The sequence below is a fragment of the Taudactylus pleione genome, unplaced genomic scaffold (assembly GCF_031769625.1).
Source record: "Taudactylus pleione unplaced genomic scaffold, aTauple2 ptg000133l, whole genome shotgun sequence".
In the NCBI taxonomy this organism is placed as follows: Eukaryota; Metazoa; Chordata; class Amphibia; order Anura; family Myobatrachidae; genus Taudactylus; species Taudactylus pleione.
The window spans coordinates 1722740-1742222 of NW_028284535.1; the positions used below are offsets into that span (position 1 = coordinate 1722740).

General features: G+C 46.4%; 1 protein-coding gene across 1 annotated transcript; it reads left to right on the plus strand.

The window, feature by feature from the left end:
- The first annotated feature begins 5814 nt into the window (after positions 1 to 5814).
- LOC148523446 (uncharacterized) lies at positions 5815 to 18937 on the plus strand. Its single transcript, XM_088473283.1, has 7 exons — positions 5815 to 5994; positions 12494 to 12534; positions 12635 to 12765; positions 15440 to 15567; positions 15812 to 15871; positions 17821 to 18010; positions 18342 to 18937. The coding sequence occupies exons 2-7, from the start codon at positions 12525 to 12527 to the stop codon at positions 18450 to 18452; spliced, it is 630 nt and encodes a 209-aa protein (XP_088329409.1). The 5' UTR covers positions 5815 to 5994; positions 12494 to 12524; the 3' UTR covers positions 18453 to 18937.
- Positions 18938 to 19483: the final 546 nt, after the last annotated feature.

Genomic DNA, 19483 nt, shown 5'->3' on the forward strand with positions numbered 1-19483 from the left:
CCACACCGGGATTAGAATGTCTGGAAGCCGGCGGTCGGGATTTAGACCGTCGGCTTCCAAACTACAACCCCTCACCACAGACGTCCTGGAGAGGGATCCACTAGGACGTCTGTGGTGAGAAGCTAGGAAAGTGGCCGCCGCACCATTCTCCCAGTGATTAGCGCTGCTACTGGTCTCCAGAGGGGTAAGTATTAAACACAAGTGCAGGGTGTGCCCTGCACCCATTATAGATTCGCCAATGAGTAAGACGTCTGACATCGCTGCTATAAGCAGGAATGCAGGAAGTCTCTTAGTACTGAGAAAAGTGACATTATAATACACTGACCTGAGAATCTGACAGCTATTTCTGGGCATATCACACTTCTCACCTGTCTTATCTGTCACCCCTGTACATCTGCAACACAGCCAACATACTGTTACTATTGCTACATACCTTTGAGGACCAGCTTTCTGGTTGGTAGAGTCCTGGAAAGTGTATTAATCAGGATTGTGTCTGGCTGAGACAGCGTGCGACTCAGAGTAATGTGTTTACTGTCTCCTAATGTCATTACATGGTGTCATACAGCACATACATACATACATACATGCATGCATGCATTATTTACTAAGCAGCTTGTCTCATTAAATAAACATAAAAGATTACATAAAATTGTCACACAGATCATCCGGAGACAGACTTGCAACGTGCTAATATAAAGGTGAACATGAACAGGGATGTACTAACACCTGATGGGGTCGATGGTCCCCTCCTCCAAACTACAAGCTCCCCGCCCATCACATCTACCTCTCTGGGTCCCCCCTCCTACATGGTGACATCTTCCCAGTGATATTCTGGAGAGTTGGCACAGGGCCGGTCCGAGGCATGTTCGCCCAGTGCGGTCAAACAGGGGCGTCAGGACGGGACTCGTGCCCGTTACCTGTGTGTGACCAAAAATGGGGCGTGGCCTAATTACCATAGGCGCACCCCTCCCAGCCATTCACGATTTCAGCGGGACAGTCCCGTTTTTCGGACACTGCCCCGCTGTTTCACCTGTGTGCGGCGGTGCCGGCCCCAGAGGAGAGGAATGGATGCCGCGTGCATGCTCGCAGCATCCATTCAGTGCAGGAAGAGAGCTAGGGGAAGACCAGCTACTGACATAGTGCTGGCCTCGCCCCCAGCCTGACGTTAACGGGAGGCACAATGGCATTTAGGAGGCGTGGCCTATGGTAATTAGGCCACGCCCCATTTTTGGTCACGCGCAGGTAACGGGCACGAGTCCCGTCCTGCACAGGGCGCGGCTCCCCCTGGAGCCGGCCCTGGGTTGGCGCATGCACATAAGATACATTAGCAAGTCTTTGCTTTCACTGTGCGGCACCATCTTTCCGAAGATGTCACTGGAAAGATGGCGGCGATGAGGAGGAGGGACGCACTTGTCATCACCAATTAGGTATGCGCTGGACCCAGGAGCCCTTGTGCACCGCACACCCTGCACCCATTATAAATATATGGATGTGAAGGAGCAGAGACACTGGGATACACAGCAACAACTCACAATGTATAACACAGATTTTCGGATACATCATCTGTCAGCAGAAGCCAAAATGTATTCTGGGTTTTAAAATAAACTTTTTTTCCCCAACTAGCAGGCGGAATGTTACCTATAATCTGATTATTCTTCTCTTTAGGATGTTTGCTAAATGGCCTCCAGAAAATGCAACTTTCTACAACACTGGGCCTGATTCAGACCCGGTCGCAAGCGCTGAACGCTCGCAACCGGGTCAATGTTTGCCCACTGGGCATGCGCATGACGGAGCCGGCTCCGTCGTGCGCATGCACGAGACCCGGCTAGCTCCGGGTGCTCCGTCGCTCCGGGTCTCGCACCAAAGGGGGCGAGCTGTCGATGGTGATTGACAGTTTGCCCCGTTTGGTAGGCGTGGCCGGGGGGTGGCTGTCCAAACGGAGGCGTTCCCAAGCGAAAGCCTGCCGTTTGTGGGCGGCCCCACTGACATCACCAGTGAAGTCAGTGGGAGAGGTTCCGGCTCTATTAGAGCCAGAAGCTCTCTGAGGCTTGCGGCCACGAGACCCTACCACAAGGGTCTCATTGCAAGCCCGATGGTCGCGATAGTCTTGACCTTCGCGACCATCAACCTGGCCGCTCGCAATAGCTGTGGGTGGTCACCCACAGCTATACGAGCGGCCAGGAGGCCGCACAAAAAAACCCCGCTGATTCAGAGCGAGCGCTCGTTCAGAGCGTCCGTCTCTGAACCAGGCCCACAGCCCTCACCCGGCACACCAATCTGGATGTGGTCTGGCTCTTTACATGTTGGTATTGATTAATGACTATGAATTATAAGAGGTTCTGAAGCAGTTATATTATAGATGCATGACCATCTGAGGGTGAAGCAATGGCACCTAATTATTATGATCTTTCATTTATTTCTGCCTTCCTTTCCTAGGAGGTTCAGGGGAGGGGCTCTAGGATCTAACCCTTGACTTCTGCCACCTTTGAATGCTAAGGCCCTGATTCAGAGCTGGACGCTCTGACAGAGCGCTAGCTCTGAATCAGGGCGTTTTTTTTTTTTTTTAATGGAGCGGCCCCCTGGCCGCTCGCATTGCTGTGGGTTGCCACCCATAGCTAATGCGAGCTGCCAGGATGATGGTCGCAATGGTCAAGACCATCGGGCTTGCGACGAGACCCTTGTGGTAGGGTCTCGTGACCGTAAGCCCCAGAGAGCTTTCGGCTCTAACAGAGCCGAAAGCTCTCCCACTGACATCACTTGTGATGTCAGTGGGGCCGCCCCCAGACGGTAAGCATTCTCATGGGAACGCCTCCGTCTGGGCAGCCACCCCCCCGGCCCGCCCACCAAAGGGGGCGTGCTGTCACTCAACATCGACAGCACGCCCCCTTTGGTGCAAGACCCGGAGCGACGGATTGCCCGTCACTATCCGGATATCGCGCATGCGCACGGCGGAGCCGGCTCCATCGTGCGCTCTGGGCCACCATCGACACGATTGCGAGCGCTCAGCGCTTGCGACTGGGTCTGAATCAGGCCCTAAGACCGCTGTTGCAGCTATGTTTATACACCCTGTACTTGTGCTGCATTGTCTTGTACTGTAAGTCACTGTTCTCTTGTTCTGCTAAACTGTTTATGTACTTTGTTAGGCGCTGTGGAACCCTTGTGGCCCCATATAAATAAAGGGTAATAATAATAATAATAAAAATGATCGGCTGAGTCATTCTTTTTGGCTATTTCTAAGCCTGCCTCCCAATATAGGCTACAACAGATCAATACAGAAGAGAGATTAATAATTAAAAATTTCCATATGTACTATGGCGGATAAAATACGAATATTTGATTTGAAATGTAATAATGTGGTGAATAAGGGTCTTCATTCATTAAAATAAATGTTAAACGTCTGTGTGTGTGTGTGTGAGTTTACTTATTTTTACTTTAATATAAGGGGTAGGGGTCTTAGGGAATCTGTGCCCAATATACTGGGACCTAAATTACCACATGCAGGCTCCAATTTTGTTCATTATACAGAGAAATCCATCAGTGTGGGCATCCACTATACAAGTTTCTGTCAGCTATCTGGCCCTGATTCAGAGCCAGATGCTCTGACAGAGCGCTCGCTCTGAATCAGAGCCGTCCTTCATTTTTAGAGCGGCCTCCTGGCCGCTCGTATAGCTGTGGGTGACCACCCACAGCTATAGCGAGTGGCCAGGAAGATGGTCACGATGGTGAAGACCATCGCGACCATGGGGCTTGCGACGAGACCCTTGTGGTAGGGTCTCGTTGCCGCAAGCCCTGGAGTGCTTTCGGCTCTATCAGAGCCGAGAGCACTCCCACTGACATCACTTGTGATGTCAGTGGGGCAGGCCCCAGACGGTAGGCGTTCCCATGGGAACGCCTCCGCCTGAGCAGCCACGCCCACCAAAGGGGGTGTGCTGTCACTCACCATCGACAGCACGCCCCCTTTGTAGCGAGACCTGGAGCGAAGGCTTGCCTGTCGCTATCCGGGTCTCGCGCACGCGCACGACGGAGCCACATCCGTTGTGCGCATGCGCACTGGGCCAACATCGACCCACTTGCGAGCGGGTCTGAGTTAGGCCCTCTGTCCAATCTGGCTGGTTGGAATGAAAACCTGGTAATGTATGGGAGCAAATGACAGTGGATCATATGGTTTTAAACACTGAAAAAAGGACAAAAAAATTGTTCAAATTGGTTACATTTGTGCGTTTTAACCAATTTGTCTGATCAACCATTTTTTACTATTTTCCAGTGTTTGTGAGCAAATGGACAATTGTCGTTTGCTCCCATACATTACCAGGTTTTGATTCCAACCAGCCAGATTGGACAGATATCTGACAGATAATTGTATTAGTAGTGAAAGTACTGTCTGGAGGTTAGGGATCGCAGGACAGCTGCTTTTTAGGGTACATTGAATTGCTCCTTATTTATTAATGAATAGGCCCCATAGTTAGGTGATTGGTTGCTATGGGTTACAGTTGCTTTTCCTTGCGCGCACTGAACGTTCCCCAGATAATTTTTGGATGACACGACTATGAACTACAGCTGATAATCTTACACACACTTGGAGCTGCCAATTTATTCTTGCAAAGTGGCCGCATGGGACACAAAGGGGATAATTGTCTTCCTCTGAGAGCGGACCGCCTGTTCCAGCCAAGTTCTCCATTAACCACTTCACTGCCAAATTACAGAGGAGCTGATTCAGACCCACTCGCTAAGATACAAACGCTCGCTGCTGTCAATGGTATGCAGTGAGTATGAATTGTGAATGCATTATGCGTATACATTGCAGTGCACGTGCGCATACCTTAGGGAAAGTTCACAATGCGTTCGCTCGCTGCGCATAGACAGCCCAGCAGAGTGAGTGACAGGAGAAGCCGTTTGTAGGTGGTAACAGGGGCTGGCCATTAAAAACGGGGGGAGTGGAGGTGCAAACGCAGGCGTGCCTGAGCATCTCAGCAGCGTGTTAGAGGTGTACATAATTATAAGACAGCATCATAGTACACGGCACCTGGCTGGTTTTTACACTGAAGTGCTCGCAGTGCTTGCGGCAGGGTATGGTCAACTTCAAGCGCTGTGATAGCATCCGATGTTACCCGTTGTACCGATGGTTGCATACACTTCCTGGACATGACGTGCACAAGTGGGCGTCTTAAAGGCCCCCAGACACGGGGCGATCTGACTGGTGCGATTTGCCTGCTATATCGCACCGTGCATGGCCATGATATCGAGCCCAGTGCGCTCCTGCGGGGTCGTACATCGCATCCCCTGATCTGTCTGCAGGACCATGACATCAGGCTATGCGTGTGAGATGGGGGAGCCGGCGTATCGGGTCGGTCGGCCACCCGATCGCACCGTGTGTGCGGACCGCCCGTGTATGGGGGCCTTTAGACAGGCTGGTTGGTGTCTGCATACACTATGTGATCGCTCTTAATACTGGGCGTGCTAATGCATTGCTGCGCGATAGCACTGCCTACGCAATTTGCATACACATCGTGCGAGCGGCTCTGAATCAGCTCCAGACTTCACTGGCACAAGAAGGGTGCAGTGGTAATATGGAGTAACTAATGCCACAAAGCTCTCCAGGCCTGATCATTTTCAGTCTATGTTCCCGCCCCGTCTTGTGTCCTGAATTCCAATAAACCGTGACATGAAATCCCCTCTGTGGGAGTCCCCAGACAAGCCCTAATCTTGTGTGGTTGTCATTTAAAGGACCCATTGTCATATTGGTTTCCAATAGAAGCAGGAGGTCACATGATGCAAACAGTGCAACAAAGGACATAGGAAAGTGATAGACAAGAGATACAGTTACAGTACAGGAGTTACAGACACATGTCCACACTGTAATCCCAGGATTACATCTTTAAATCTTCATAAACGACTTTGAGTCTGGATTTATCAGCTGAGCACAGATCCAGTTACACTTTCACGTCTGCCTTCACGCTGGCATCAGCTTGAAGAAGAGGTTCTGCAGCAGCTACTGTAAGTACAGTAAGATAATTATTCTGTTTGTATTATAGAGGGTATCTGCCCCTCTACTCTCCCCCTATCCTCCCTCAGTGCTGATGGAAACCACTTGCCTTAGATATTGTTGGTCATTGTCTAATTCAGGGATTTGCCTTAGGAACCAGAGCCCAGATTTCATTTCATGAGGTTGTAAATGAAGGTATTTCAATCAAATGTTTCATTATTGTCTAATAAAAATATAAACTAAAAATAAAAGAACAATAGACTTAAAATACTACTTCTGTTCATGCGATATAAAATAGGATCGTTAGACGGGAATTAAGCATAATGGGAAAAACACAAATCTCAACAAGGAAACTTGAAGAATTCCAGGTCCACCAAGCTGTGAGGTGTAATTAATGTGGGCTTTGTACTCTGACGATAACTGACAGATATATTAAAACACAGGGCCTCATGTATCAATGAGTTTTATCATTCACGAGTGATAAAACCTGTTGCGTATGATAATGATGCTCCAGCCAATCAGCTCCCAACTGTCATCTTTCAAACAGATGAGACTTTGGAGCTGATTGGCTGGAGCACCATTTATCATATGCAACAAGTTTTATCACTCGTCGTGAATGATAAAACTTGTTGATAAATGAAGCCCATAATAGTTTATTACAAAGATAATTTATACAGCACTTAATTACTCTATTAAGGAGCAGATTCCACGGGAAGCAATCGTGAAGCCGACTGCCTATATACCGGCAGCCGAATTCCCGACTGTCTTATCCCGGCAAAGGGTGAAATGCCGGGCGTCTAGATGTAGACGCCCGCATTTCCCCGACGCCGGGAGACCGGCGCCCGGCATCACGATCGTAGTGATGCCGGGCACCGCGAGTGGACAGCCTCGCGGGGGGAGGGTTAGATTTAGGGCTCCCGGGGGGGACTTAGGGTTAGGCACCCCCCCCCCCGGGAGGGTTAGGCTAGGGGGAGGGAGGGTTAGGCACCCCCGGGGGGGACTTAGGGTTAGGCACCCCCTCGGGGGACTTAGGTTTAGGTAGCGGGGAAGGGGGTGGTTAAGGTTAGGCACTTAGAGGGGGGAGTAGGGTTAGGCACTTGGGGGGGAAGTTAGGGTTAGGCACCCCTAAGGAGGGTTAGTTTAGTGGATACTTACCTATCCACGATCGGGATTTCCAGCACTGTCGGGCTTCCGCTGCGTCGCACTCTGCTCCTGTCGGGCTGCCGCTGACGGGAATCGTCATACCCATTCCGATTCCACACCTTATAGCACAGCTGACAAAGAAATTCTGGAACTCTGTGTGGGTGTGGTATATTTTGTCGACATTAAAAATTGTCAACAGGAGAATGTCACAATATTGACTGCGCTTGGCATGTGGACAATGACCAATTTGACATTCATCATATCGACACAGATAAAATGTTGACATAACTGGTACTGATCCATTATTCATATTACTCGGGGAGGGGAGGGGGGGGGGGCAGGTTGGATTGGGGAGTTAATGAGCCATTCATCCCTTAATGTAGGTAAGAAATTTTTTTACATTTTCACTAACATTTGTAAAGTTGAAGTAAAGTATCGGGACTATTGCTTACACAGACATTGCAGGGAATATCACATTATATATATATATATATATATATATATATACACACACACACACATATATACATATATAAAAATAAATAAAATCTCCTGCTTACCTGGCAGCCCAGGTACTGTCCGTGTTCCCTGTACACTAGTATGGGGAACTTCTTTCATATTACCCCGAAAACTGAACATTTTTGGAGTTTGACTGCGAGAACCTAGAACCCTGCTCCTTCCTACAAATTTGCGGCATAACTGCAGTGATTAGGAATGGCGGGGACAGCTGCTTTTGGAGTAGCTGTCCACCCATTTGACCAAATTTATTTTTCAAACTTGTTATCCAAACCCACTACAGCAGCGAGTTGGAAATCTAAATAACGGAGTCATTAGGGGCATATTTATCAATATAATTTAGTAAGCGGGATCTATGACGTTTATTATTTACCTAATGAATAGCGGTTTTATGGAATACAGCGGCTTAATAAAGCGAGGCCATCCTCTTATGTATCTATCAGTTTAACAATCTCAGACTCTGCTGCTTGTGGCTTCAATGATGGTTTTTCATAATGTGCTATATACAGTCAGGTGCATAAATATTGGGACATTGTTTCATTTCAAAATATGAAAATTCTGTCAAACAAGATGTGCTTTAACTGCAGACTTTCAGATTTAATTTGAGGGTAAGTACATCCAAATCAGGTGAACGGTGTAGGAATTACAACGGTTTCTATATGTGCCTCCCACTTTTGAAGGGGCCAAAAGTAATGGGACTATCAACTCAAAAGCTATTTCATGGACAGGTGTGGGCTATTCCCTCGTTATTTCATTATCAATTTAGCAGGTAAAAGGTCTGGAATTGATTCTAGGTGTGACATTTGCATTTGGAATCAGTTGCTGTCGACTCTCAATATGAGATCCAAAGAGCTGTCACTATCAGTGAAGCAAGCCATCATTAGGCTGAAAAATCAAAACAAACCCATCAAAGAGATAGCAAAAACATTAGGTGTGGCCAAATCAACTGTTTGGAACATTCTTAAAAAGAAAGAACGCATTGGAGAGCTCAGCAACACCAAAAGACCCGGAAGACCACGGAAAACAACTGTGGTGGATGACAGAAGAATTATTTCCCTGGTGAAGAAAAACCCCTTCACAACAGTTGGCCAAATCAAGAACACTCTCCAGGAGGTAAATGTATATGTGTCATAGTCAACAATCAAGAGAAGACTTCACAAGAGTGAATATAGAGTGTTCACCACAAGATGTAAACCATTGGTGAGCCACAAAAACAGGAAGAACAGATTAGAGTTTGCCAAACAACATCTAAAAAAGCCATTACAGTTCTGGAACAACATCCTATGGACAGATGAGACAAAGATCAACTTGTAGCAGAGTGATGGGAAGAGAAGAGTATGGAGACGGAAAGGAACTGCTCATGATCCAAAACATACCACCTCATCAGTGAAGCATGGTGGTGGTAGTGTCATGGCATGGGCATGTATGGCTGCCAATGGAACTGGTTCCCTTGTATTTATTGATTATGTGACTGCTGACAAAAGCAGCAGAATGAATTCTGAAGTGTTTCGGGCAATATTATATGCTCATATTCAGTCAAATGCTTCAGAACTCATTGGACGGTGCTTCACAGTGCAGATGGACAATGACCCAAAGCATACTGCAAAAGCAACCAAAGAGTTTTTTAAGGCTAAAAAGTGGAATATTATGCAATGGCCAAGTCAATCCCCTGACCTGAATCCGATTGAGCATGCATTTCACTTGATGAAGACAAAACTGAAGGGAAAATGCCCCAAGAACAAGCAGGAACTGAAGACATTTGCAGTAGAGGCCTAGCAGAGCATCACCAGGGATGAAACCCAGCGTCTGGTGATGTCTATGCGTTCCAGACTTCAGGCTGTAATTGCCTGCAAAGGATTTGCAACAAAGTATTAAAAAGTGAAAGTTAGATTTAGGATTGTTTAGTTTGTCCCATTACTTTTGGCCCCTTCAAAAGTGGGAGGCACATATAGAAACCATTGTAATTCCTACACCGTTCACCTGATTTGGATGTCATTACCCTCAAATTAAATCTGAAAGTCTGCAGTTAAAGCACATCTTGTTTGTTTCATTTCAAAGCCATTGTGGTGGTGAATAGAGGTCAAAATATGAAAATTCTGTCAATGTTCCAATATTTATGCACCTGACTGTATGCTTAATGATGTGGTGTAAGCAACACCAGATTGTTGCCCTGTAGCATGACAGCTGTCAGGCAAGACCCTCTTTTCTTTCTGTTGTACTATACTGTATTTACCACCTGTGCTCCATGTCAATTTTTAGGTCTACTTCTGGTTCAGTGCCATGTACTTTCACAGAAATATGGCAATGTGAATGAGTGACCTCTACCTTATTTTGAGACTGAAGAGAGAGGTTATGATATACAAGGAAAGAGAAGATAATAAAAATTGCTCTCTGAAATATTCCAAATATTTTTAGGGTTTTGTTCCACTTTAAATAGATATCAACCTCAAAAGTAATGCATTTCTTTCTGCTTTATCCAAGGAAAATGGTGTAGATAGGGGTGGGTGTGTGTGTGTAGGAGGGCGAGTGTGTAGGAGTGTGTGTTTTTTCTGGGAGGTTGCCAATAGTATACCTCCTACATTTACCAAAACAAAATGAAGACAAAATAATCTCCACTCCTGACCTGCGCAAGGCATGCCCCCATTTCATAAATCACACACTAACCCACCGAACAATACCAAACTTCCCTTTAAGGATCCGTCCACTTTCCATAAACCCTATATTTTGGGGTCCACAAATCAGGACGGCCTACCCTCCAGCATGACCCATTCCATTAGGTACAAGAATGCTCTAGTCTTGGACTTTTCTTAATTTATGATTGCAGACACCTGTGTTGAACTACGCAATATATGAGACAGGTGTTTCTACACAGGTGGCTGCAGTCATAAATTAGGTGGGAAGTCCAGGAGTAGAGCATTCTGTACCTAATGGAATGGGTCATTTTGGAGGGTCTGAGACTGTCCTCTGTAAACCAGGATACTTGGGAGGAATAAGGTAGGACACCGGTTCTCAAACTTGGTCCTCAGGACCCCAAACAGTGCGTGTTTCCCAGGTATCCTCACAGAATCACAGGTGACATAATTAGCTCTATCAGTGGATCTTTTAAAACGTGTCAGTGAGTAATGAATACACCTGTGCACCTAATCGGTGACCTGGAAAATGTGACCTGCGTGGAGTCCTGTGGGCCGAGTTTGAGAACCACTGAGGTAGGAGAAGGTCTTGTCTGGAAAAGCAAAGAGTAGATGTTAAGCTTCATATAGCCTGTGTAACTTGTTTGCAGGGCTGTCATGAGAAATATTGGGCAAAGGTACGATAGGGGGCGTGGCCAAGCATGTGGGGTGTACGGCCACGATCCAATCATCTGACACACTCTGCTTGTGCTGTGGCAGCGTTGGTTGTTTGCATTACCAGCAGAGCATGTCTGGAGCCCAAGTCCTCGCAATGATTTCTCTCCGGCGGTGACTGTCTGGGAGGCTCCAGAGGCAAGTGTGAATGAAGCCAAATGGAGCTTCCCGGCTTGTTGTAGCTGCAGCCGCTTACCTCTCAGTCCCCTGTATCGGAGAGAAGACATGCAGAGGGCCCGGATTGCAGCAACGTTCCAATGGTAATGGGAAATAGCCGGCAGCACCTATAGTAGAATGCAGATGAGCCGGAAGGAAACACCCTTAGAAAAAGGAAATGAGAAATGAAATATTAAAAGGAAATATTAATCCAGTGTCTGCACATTTGATATGGGAGTGGGGGAAAACTTTTTAGGGTATATCACCAGTATGTCGGCCATCTTGGATGCAACTAATTTTTTTTAAATGGGAAGGTAGTCATGTGACATCAAATAGGTGCAAAATTTCATAAGAAAAACAGTATTCTTTGTTTTAACGTATATCTTTATTCCTTTCTTGAGTTTTAACAAAGTTTATAGGATATGTTTGAAGTGCTGTCCACCATGTTGCAGTGTTAACATGCTGCCATTAATGTTCCATCAATGAAGAATGGTCCCACAAATCGGTAACCCCGCAAACCACATCATACCAACTGTTTTGCTGAGGCTACAACCCTGCAGGCATCCATCCAGCGAGGATTTGACAAAAAAAAAAAAAGTTTCCCTTTTTTGTTCTGCATATTAAAGAAAACAAAAATCCACCTGGTAATTGAGTCTCGACTCTGGAGAGCACCAACAACACAGTTATGTAGTGAAATTACTTTTCATTATATTCCTTTTTACTGTTGGTTTTATATATTCTTCTACACAATCTTTTGTCCTGTGCAGAATCCTCCTTCCCCCCTCTCCCCAATTTAGCAATCTCCATTTCATATAAAGAAAGAGTGATCGTGTAATACATTCAAAGCATATTTATTACACCAAACAAAACATCATATGTTGAGCGTACATTAAAATGATGCACAAAAGATTAGTGCAAACAAAAAATTTATCTGAGTGGCAGGAGATACAGCCAAATAGACAGAAAGATTCCAACAGGAGATGTCTTAACGCGTTTCGCCCATATGAGGTTATCAGGACTTCATCAGATGAATAGATATATTAAAAATGGGCCATTTGTGCCTTTAAAGTCATTTGTACTCCCCTTTTTTGAGTAAATGAGTTTGGGAACAGATGCACCATAATAGCACAACTACAGAAATGACACTTGCTGGTTACCTAGCGGCAGAAGGAATAAATGGTTCCCTTTAGCAGGGAAGGGTTGTCAGAAACAAAATAGACTTGTTTGGCAACTTAGTTCTGAACAAAAACTGAATGAATATAAATTCCTCTGCCCCCCACGTTGCTGCCTGTGATTGCAGGTTACTGCTTGTATATAGACACAGTACTAACCGGCTTTACTGTCACCATAGGACTGCAGCTGACCCCCTGCACGGCCCCAGGATGAGCCTGAGTAAGTACAAGGGTTCTCTTTGCTGTAAGCCAATGACAATGTAAATAACAGCGCCAACGGTACTGGACAAGCCATAACGACAATTGTGTTATTTGTTTAGGAGGGGTGTCACTGCCGAGCACCCCTGTTGTTACCTGGGGAAACTGCAACCCTCCTAAAAGAAGATGCCCCATTACTCCTTTGTACCTCCCGGCCTTGCCTTCAGTATCAGTGTCACATACAGCAAGTATGGTGAGTATGGCAGACATAATACGTTTATATTGGGGGGTGAAACAAAGCTATGTATGACGCATCCGTGGTCACTTCACACTTACCTTGAAACCCTGAGCATGACTGGGTCCTCCCTAATCTGGTCTTCTAATGGTACAGGTCTTTGAAAATGCTGTATACGCCTTTGTAGCCATTAGAAAACTTCTCCTACAAACAAGCGCTTCATAGAAAGGTTTTATTTTTCCTGCTGAGTGAAAACAGCTTGTATGACAATATCTGTGTAGTGATTGGCAGGATCACATTAGTGATTAAATATATAAAGTAAAATGTAAATCCACAGATTTAACTTTGGGCAACCTCTGCGACAAAGCCTAATTTAAGTTGCCATCTCCTCTGAAAATGTACTGTTCTGCTTACATCCCCTGAGGAGGGGTGTACTAGGGCTGGCCAATAATTGATCGATAACTCAACCATTGGTGGTAAGCCACCGATGGTTGCTATGTCATCAACAGATCTGATGGTTTTCCATCATCGATGGCAGAGCGCAATTTTTTAAGTTTTTCCCGTTGCATAGCTTAGCTCCGCCCTCCGTTGCTCCACTATCATGATCCTATCCCTGATTGGTCTGCCAGCCACAGTAGTTTGACACCTATGGAGCCTACGTTTGCGAACTTAGGCCCGTATTCAATTGGAGGCGAAAAGTCCATATCCGCGATATTTTTTCGGCGATGATGTAATTTTCGCCTGTTTTGACTTTATTCCGGAAAGTCAATGCAATGTAATAGGCGGAAAAGTTTCGCCTATGAATAGCAGGCGGAAAAAAGTGCAGAATTGGGGTTTTGGGGTGCAACGTTGCGGGAACCCCCGTGCAGCCTTCAGACAGTCCCCCAAAGGTAAACTGTAAAAAAATGTTAACAAAACACTTAACACCCCAAAAAATGATTTTGAATTTGGTGGCGTAAAAAAAAACGTTGGGGTACAAAGTTAAAAACTAGCGAACTGGACTCAGGGGGGGTCTCCAAGTATGCCCCAAGTGTTTTTTTGATTGCAGGTGCTTGCGGCAGGTGGATTTTTCACGATTTTTTCAACTTTACTTTAGCAACTTTTAAATATGCTGGCCCCCATTTTAAAGTACCCCAAATTTTCTGGGATATGTTGTTTTCTGGAAAAAAAACACCTAAATACTATTCTGCACCATTTATTAAAAAATGCCATGTAGCAGCTGTTGAGCCTGTTTAAAAACAGTAAGGGCCTGATTCAGACCCCCTCGCAAGCGGCTGTCCGCTCGCAAGTGGGTCGATGTTGTGCACTGCGCATGCGCACGACGGCGGGAGCTCCGTCGTGCGCATGCCCCAGACGCGACGAGCGAAGTACTTTCCTTCGCTCGTGGTGTCTGATCAAAGGGGGCGTGCTGTCGATGTTGATTGACAGCACGCCCCCTTTGGTGGGCGTGCCTCCCTGACGGGGGCGTTCCCAAGGGAACGCCTCCCGTCAGAAGCCGGCCCACTGACATCACTAGTGATGTCAGTGGGAGTGATTTTGGCTCTGATAGAGCCAAAATCACTCCGGGCCTTGCGGTTGAAAACCTCAACCGCAGGCTCCGGCTCGCAGTTTCGATGGTCGCGATGGTCACGACCATCAAACTGCACGCTCGTATAGGCTGTGGGTGGTGACCCACAGCTATACGAGCGTCCAGGAGGACGCTCCATAATTATGGAGGGCGGCCCTCATTCAGAGCGTCCGGTTCTGGATGAGGGCCTAAATACCTTCAAGCAAGAAAAGCGGGGGGTACCATAGCTAACCCCCGTGTCACAGCATCATTTGGGGGGGGGGGGGGGGGAGGCGGGTGTCTAGCTGATTTCCCGAAATCTGACAGTACTTTCCACCTGTACAAGTTTTGCCGAGTCCCATTTTCGCCTACTTTAAAATTGAATACGGCGATACACGGGCACGCGCGCGATACTTTTCCGCCTGCAAAACAGGCGAAGTAGGCACAGAGTCCGAGGAGGCGAAAAAGTATTGCGGGTCCGCTCTAATTGAATACGGCTCATAAAGAGAAACAGCAGCAGATTATCTCCCTTGTTACATAGGACTAATGTATTAAACTTCATGGTGCGAATGTGATCCCTTTAGCTTTGGGGGTTAGTGGTCCTTTAAGCAGCCGACAGCCAAACCACTTTAGAAGCAGCTTCTTCATGTGTTGATTTAGGTCTCCTGCATAATGAAATGTTCCTCTGTACCCACGCCCCGAAAATCCATGGAAATGACGATGGAATCCAGCTAGTCTCCTAAAGGATTCAAAATTCTAACTCTTACGATTTTTATCATACTGTGGGGGGTAATGGATCAAGCCTTAGAGTAGGGGTGGGCAATTAGCGGCCCCCCAGCTGTTGTAGAACTACACATCCCAGCATGCCCTGCCACAGTATTGCTATTTTCCCATGCCAAAACTGTTGTAAGGGGCTGCCAATTGCCCACCCCTGCCTGAGAGAGAGAGATGAAGTGATGAGTTGCTCAAAGGAACCAATCAGCTTCTAACGGTCATTTATCTGGCAGAGTCTTGAAATTGACAGAAGCTGATTGGTTGCTTTGGGCAACTGCACTCTCTCCAGTGCTTGATACATCTACCCCCCTATGTAAAACGTGTTGGGGAGTTTTCTATCATGTTACATACAAAGCTGTTGTATTTCTGCAGTTCCCCCCTCGGCTGAACCCCCTGCACCCCCCAGGCGTCAAGAGGAGGACGGTGAGCCTGGAGACCCTGGCTGCCCATCAACACAATCAGCAGAGGGTTATTAACATGCAACAAAAAGAATACAGCAGGTGAGCCCCGGACCGCCCCAAAATTAGTGTACAACGTGGTTACTGAGCAGGGCAAGTATTAGAGGCTGAGAAAAGCTGGGTTCCTGCAGCAGGTACAGGAAAGAGACACAAGTTACAGAAGGTCCCATTTCTCTAGCATTACAGTGACTATAAATGACATGCTTGTTTTCCTTAGTATTGATGCTAGGACAATTTGATTGGAGTACGGTCACCTTGTAGTAACGTTGCCTTTGTGTTCCGCTAGGTTCCACCAGGGTTGGAGGCGGCCATTTTATGGCACAATAACAGAAAAAGAGGAATACAGGTAAAAGAAGTGACTTAGGTTCTACTTTGAATGAATAACATCCAGGGACGATGCATTATGCGTTGGTCGGCACTTCCCAGCCGCAGCCAGGGGTGGGTGGATCGGTTTGTGTTATGTCATTGCATTGGAGGGGACTAGGAAGTATAAATAAAGTATGTGAATAGTTTCCCACTGTTATCTTATGGACACATACAGATTCACTGTAATTCTATTTGGATTTCAATAACATTTGGATAAGAGTTATATTATGAAGCGTGAACACTGGAGTGTCACAGACTAGTGAAGAATGTGGTGAAAACGGTTGAGAATTAGATCACCTATTTTTCACCTTACTTATGGTATATGCTGGTCACCAGTTGCCGCTGTTCAGGCTTGGAACAAGTGCTGCTGTGGATGGTGCCTCGATCTTTGGGTCAACATCAACACTACATGAGCGCATTACATCCTTCAGCTGTTCAGTTGCTGCCTAATGGAATAGGGGTGGGACGGGGAGCCTGATATTCTCTCAGTGGCCAGATGATTTCACAGACTAGTGTCATTGATTTCAGCGTGACAATATTTCTCATTGTTTACATTAAGGGCTAGAATCAGGGGTATTCAACATATGGCCCTCCAGCTACTGTGGGACTACACCTCCCAGTCTTCCTAGTAGGGCATGCTAAAACTGTGGCAGGGCTTGCTGGGAGGTGTAGTCCCACAGCAGCTGGAGGGCCAAATGTTGAATACCTTATAATCCCAATACAGCAGCCTTAGGGGTCAGAGGTGAATTGCCTAAAATGTAATCTTAGAATATTTTTAACAGCCAGGGTTTGGTATACATTTTTACCAGACTTTCTGTTTTGGCATGTTTAATTAATGGGCGAGCACAAAATGGATATAAACACCATAAGAGGGTGCGGAAACACTGTACTATGGGCCGGATTCATTAAGGATGGCTATTGAGGTCGCAGCTCCGTAATCGCACGCAGGTCTGCTGAGAAAATATGTTTATTGTTATCGCAATGCCGTCGCACTGCCAGCATAGAGACTCCCAACTGCCACCCACTACCGTAACACCTTGCAAAACTTCATAAACATCGATAACATTGATTACCAACGGCCCCCCACGCAGAATTACGGCAGCCCTGACCTTACTTAGAAATTGCTCGCCTTGTAGCACGCAGAAAGTACTCAAGCTGCGTATGCAGTGGCCATGGCTAATTTGTACACGCCCATGCAATGGTCAGGCATGCCTGCGTTACTCCACCCCCCCCCGCACCAAACGCTCACTGTCTGTCAATCACTCTGCGATGGCTCGGTGTGGTCTCCGCAATTGCAGTGGTGTCATTGCGCACTGCGACACATACGCAGTACACAGCAATCGGCGAACTGCGCACACTTTAGCTATAGCGATCCTTAATGAATCAGGCCCAAATGTCCACTATCACCAAATTAGCAATTACAGACAAACCTAAATATCACAGAACAATTCTCCATATAGGTTGGTGTCAGCTACTAACCAGTGCACTTAGAATGTATAACCAATATAACCATTGCGCTGTAGCACCATAGCAAGCGCTACATAGTCTATATTCAGTGTTTACCGCAGGTTAATATAATCAGGAATCGCACAGCGATCTATAAAATGTATATCAAACACATTACTACATGCCACTATAATAGGGGCTGATGGAACGTGATCGGCTTGGCAGCAGGAAACCCCACCCATGGTCACAAATTGATGTTTCCAATGTGGGCGGGTCAGCAGGGTTCCTTCCATCTTCTGAGGCTGCCGCCGCTCTTTGGTATGCATCCAATTGGGGCTTCACAACGTACGCTCCAGCCTCTTCTGCACGTATATGCGTTGACTCTCAAACACAGCAGGAATGGATGATGAAACTCACCAGGAGTAGAGCCATTGCCTATAGCAGCCATAGGTTTAATATATATTTTATTTGGTTTCATCCCAGGAGAGAAATTAGACAACTCCTTAAGAAGCAAATGGCTGAAAAATGGGCCATGAAAAGGGAGGCGCTGTCCGGCCAGAGCAAGGAACTAGAGCTCCTGAAGGAAGCAGATCGGGCCACTGTGATTGAAGACCTAGAGCAAGAAAGAGCCAAGTCCCTGTTCCTGAGGAGATACCGAGATGAGAATAAGAGGGTAAGCCCGGCTGTATCTATAATTCAGTACATAAGAGGCGCGCCTACAGGTGGCTGGGGACCGAGATCATCATCTCGTACCTCTCTCAGATAACTGGCCCCATTTGGAATTTCTGCTTCCATTCTACCTATCAGGATGCTACTATGACGTTACATTAGTCCTAGAGATAAAAAAAAAAAAAAAAAAAGGAAATATACAGTATGTTTAATTAGTAGTAATAACGGGGGTGTACGGCCGGAGCGTTGGACTCCCTTGTCATAGCAAAGTCAGCAGATCACCACACCTGAATTGAAAATGTGATTATGTAAAAGGATCATTATTGCTTTTGTAGCTAATGGAGAGGAAGTGGCAGGAGAACCGCTTGACCCGATCGCTGGAGACGCTGAAGGAGAGAGAACTGCTACAATACAACCCGATCAACTGGAGCGGAACCCTGAAATAAGTGGCGCTAAATGCACATGTAGTGGGAGCACGGAACCAAGAAACCTCAACTACCAATCTACAACCGTAACACATACAGAATAACGCTGTGGGTCCCAAACTCCTCAGGGCATCCTAACGTTCCTGGTTTTATCGACATCTCAGTCAGTTTGATTCTACCATCTGTGCACAAACCTGGACTGTTATGGTGTTATGAGGACCGGGGTTTGGGAAACCCTGGAATAATGTAATAAGGGTCTATGCTGGAAGTTGCTCAACATTACAATATTACAACGATAATACTATATCAATTCAGACAGCTACAATATTAGTGGGAGGGGGGGGGCTGATTACCATAAATAAATATGGCAAACATTTGCTCAGCAGGGATATTTTTTTAGCCAAGGTTGTCAATTGTTATGCACTAACTTTGTTGTTAGGTAGGAACGTTTTCAGATTGTGTGACATATCGGGGCTTTGTATAATACAGATTTTTTGATCTCTTCATTTTGAATCTGTAGATTAACAAAAAAAAAAAAACCCACAATGAACACAACAGTAAAAGAAAGCAAGGTCTTTCCTGGCATGGATCCAATAAGACACTATAGTGTCTCTACCTGTTCACAAAGAGTCCTACACCAATAGCTTTAGCGTGTGTAATACCCAGTCATTGGTAGAGGGAGAGACGCGATCCTCTGGGGCTGGCGAATTACAATTATAAACTCCGTCTATCTAACCAGCCATACATCACAGGTAAGGTTTCTACCCCCACCCGTGGACGAAAGTCACCAAGGGCACATCCTGTAATGTCAGATCGATAACTGGCCACAAGACAAGAATGCAACAACATGCATTTAAAATGTGCCAATTGCCTTCACACAGTGGATACAGCCATTTTGTGGGCAGGAGAAGAACGTCCAATGACATCACTGAGGCACAGTCTCAGTCATGCCTCGGGGGGAGATGTATCAAGCCTTGGCAAGAGATTAAGTGGAGAAGTTGCCCAAAGCCGGGCCCCGCCCCTCAAAGTGGTCAGCTGCATCTCTCTCCAGG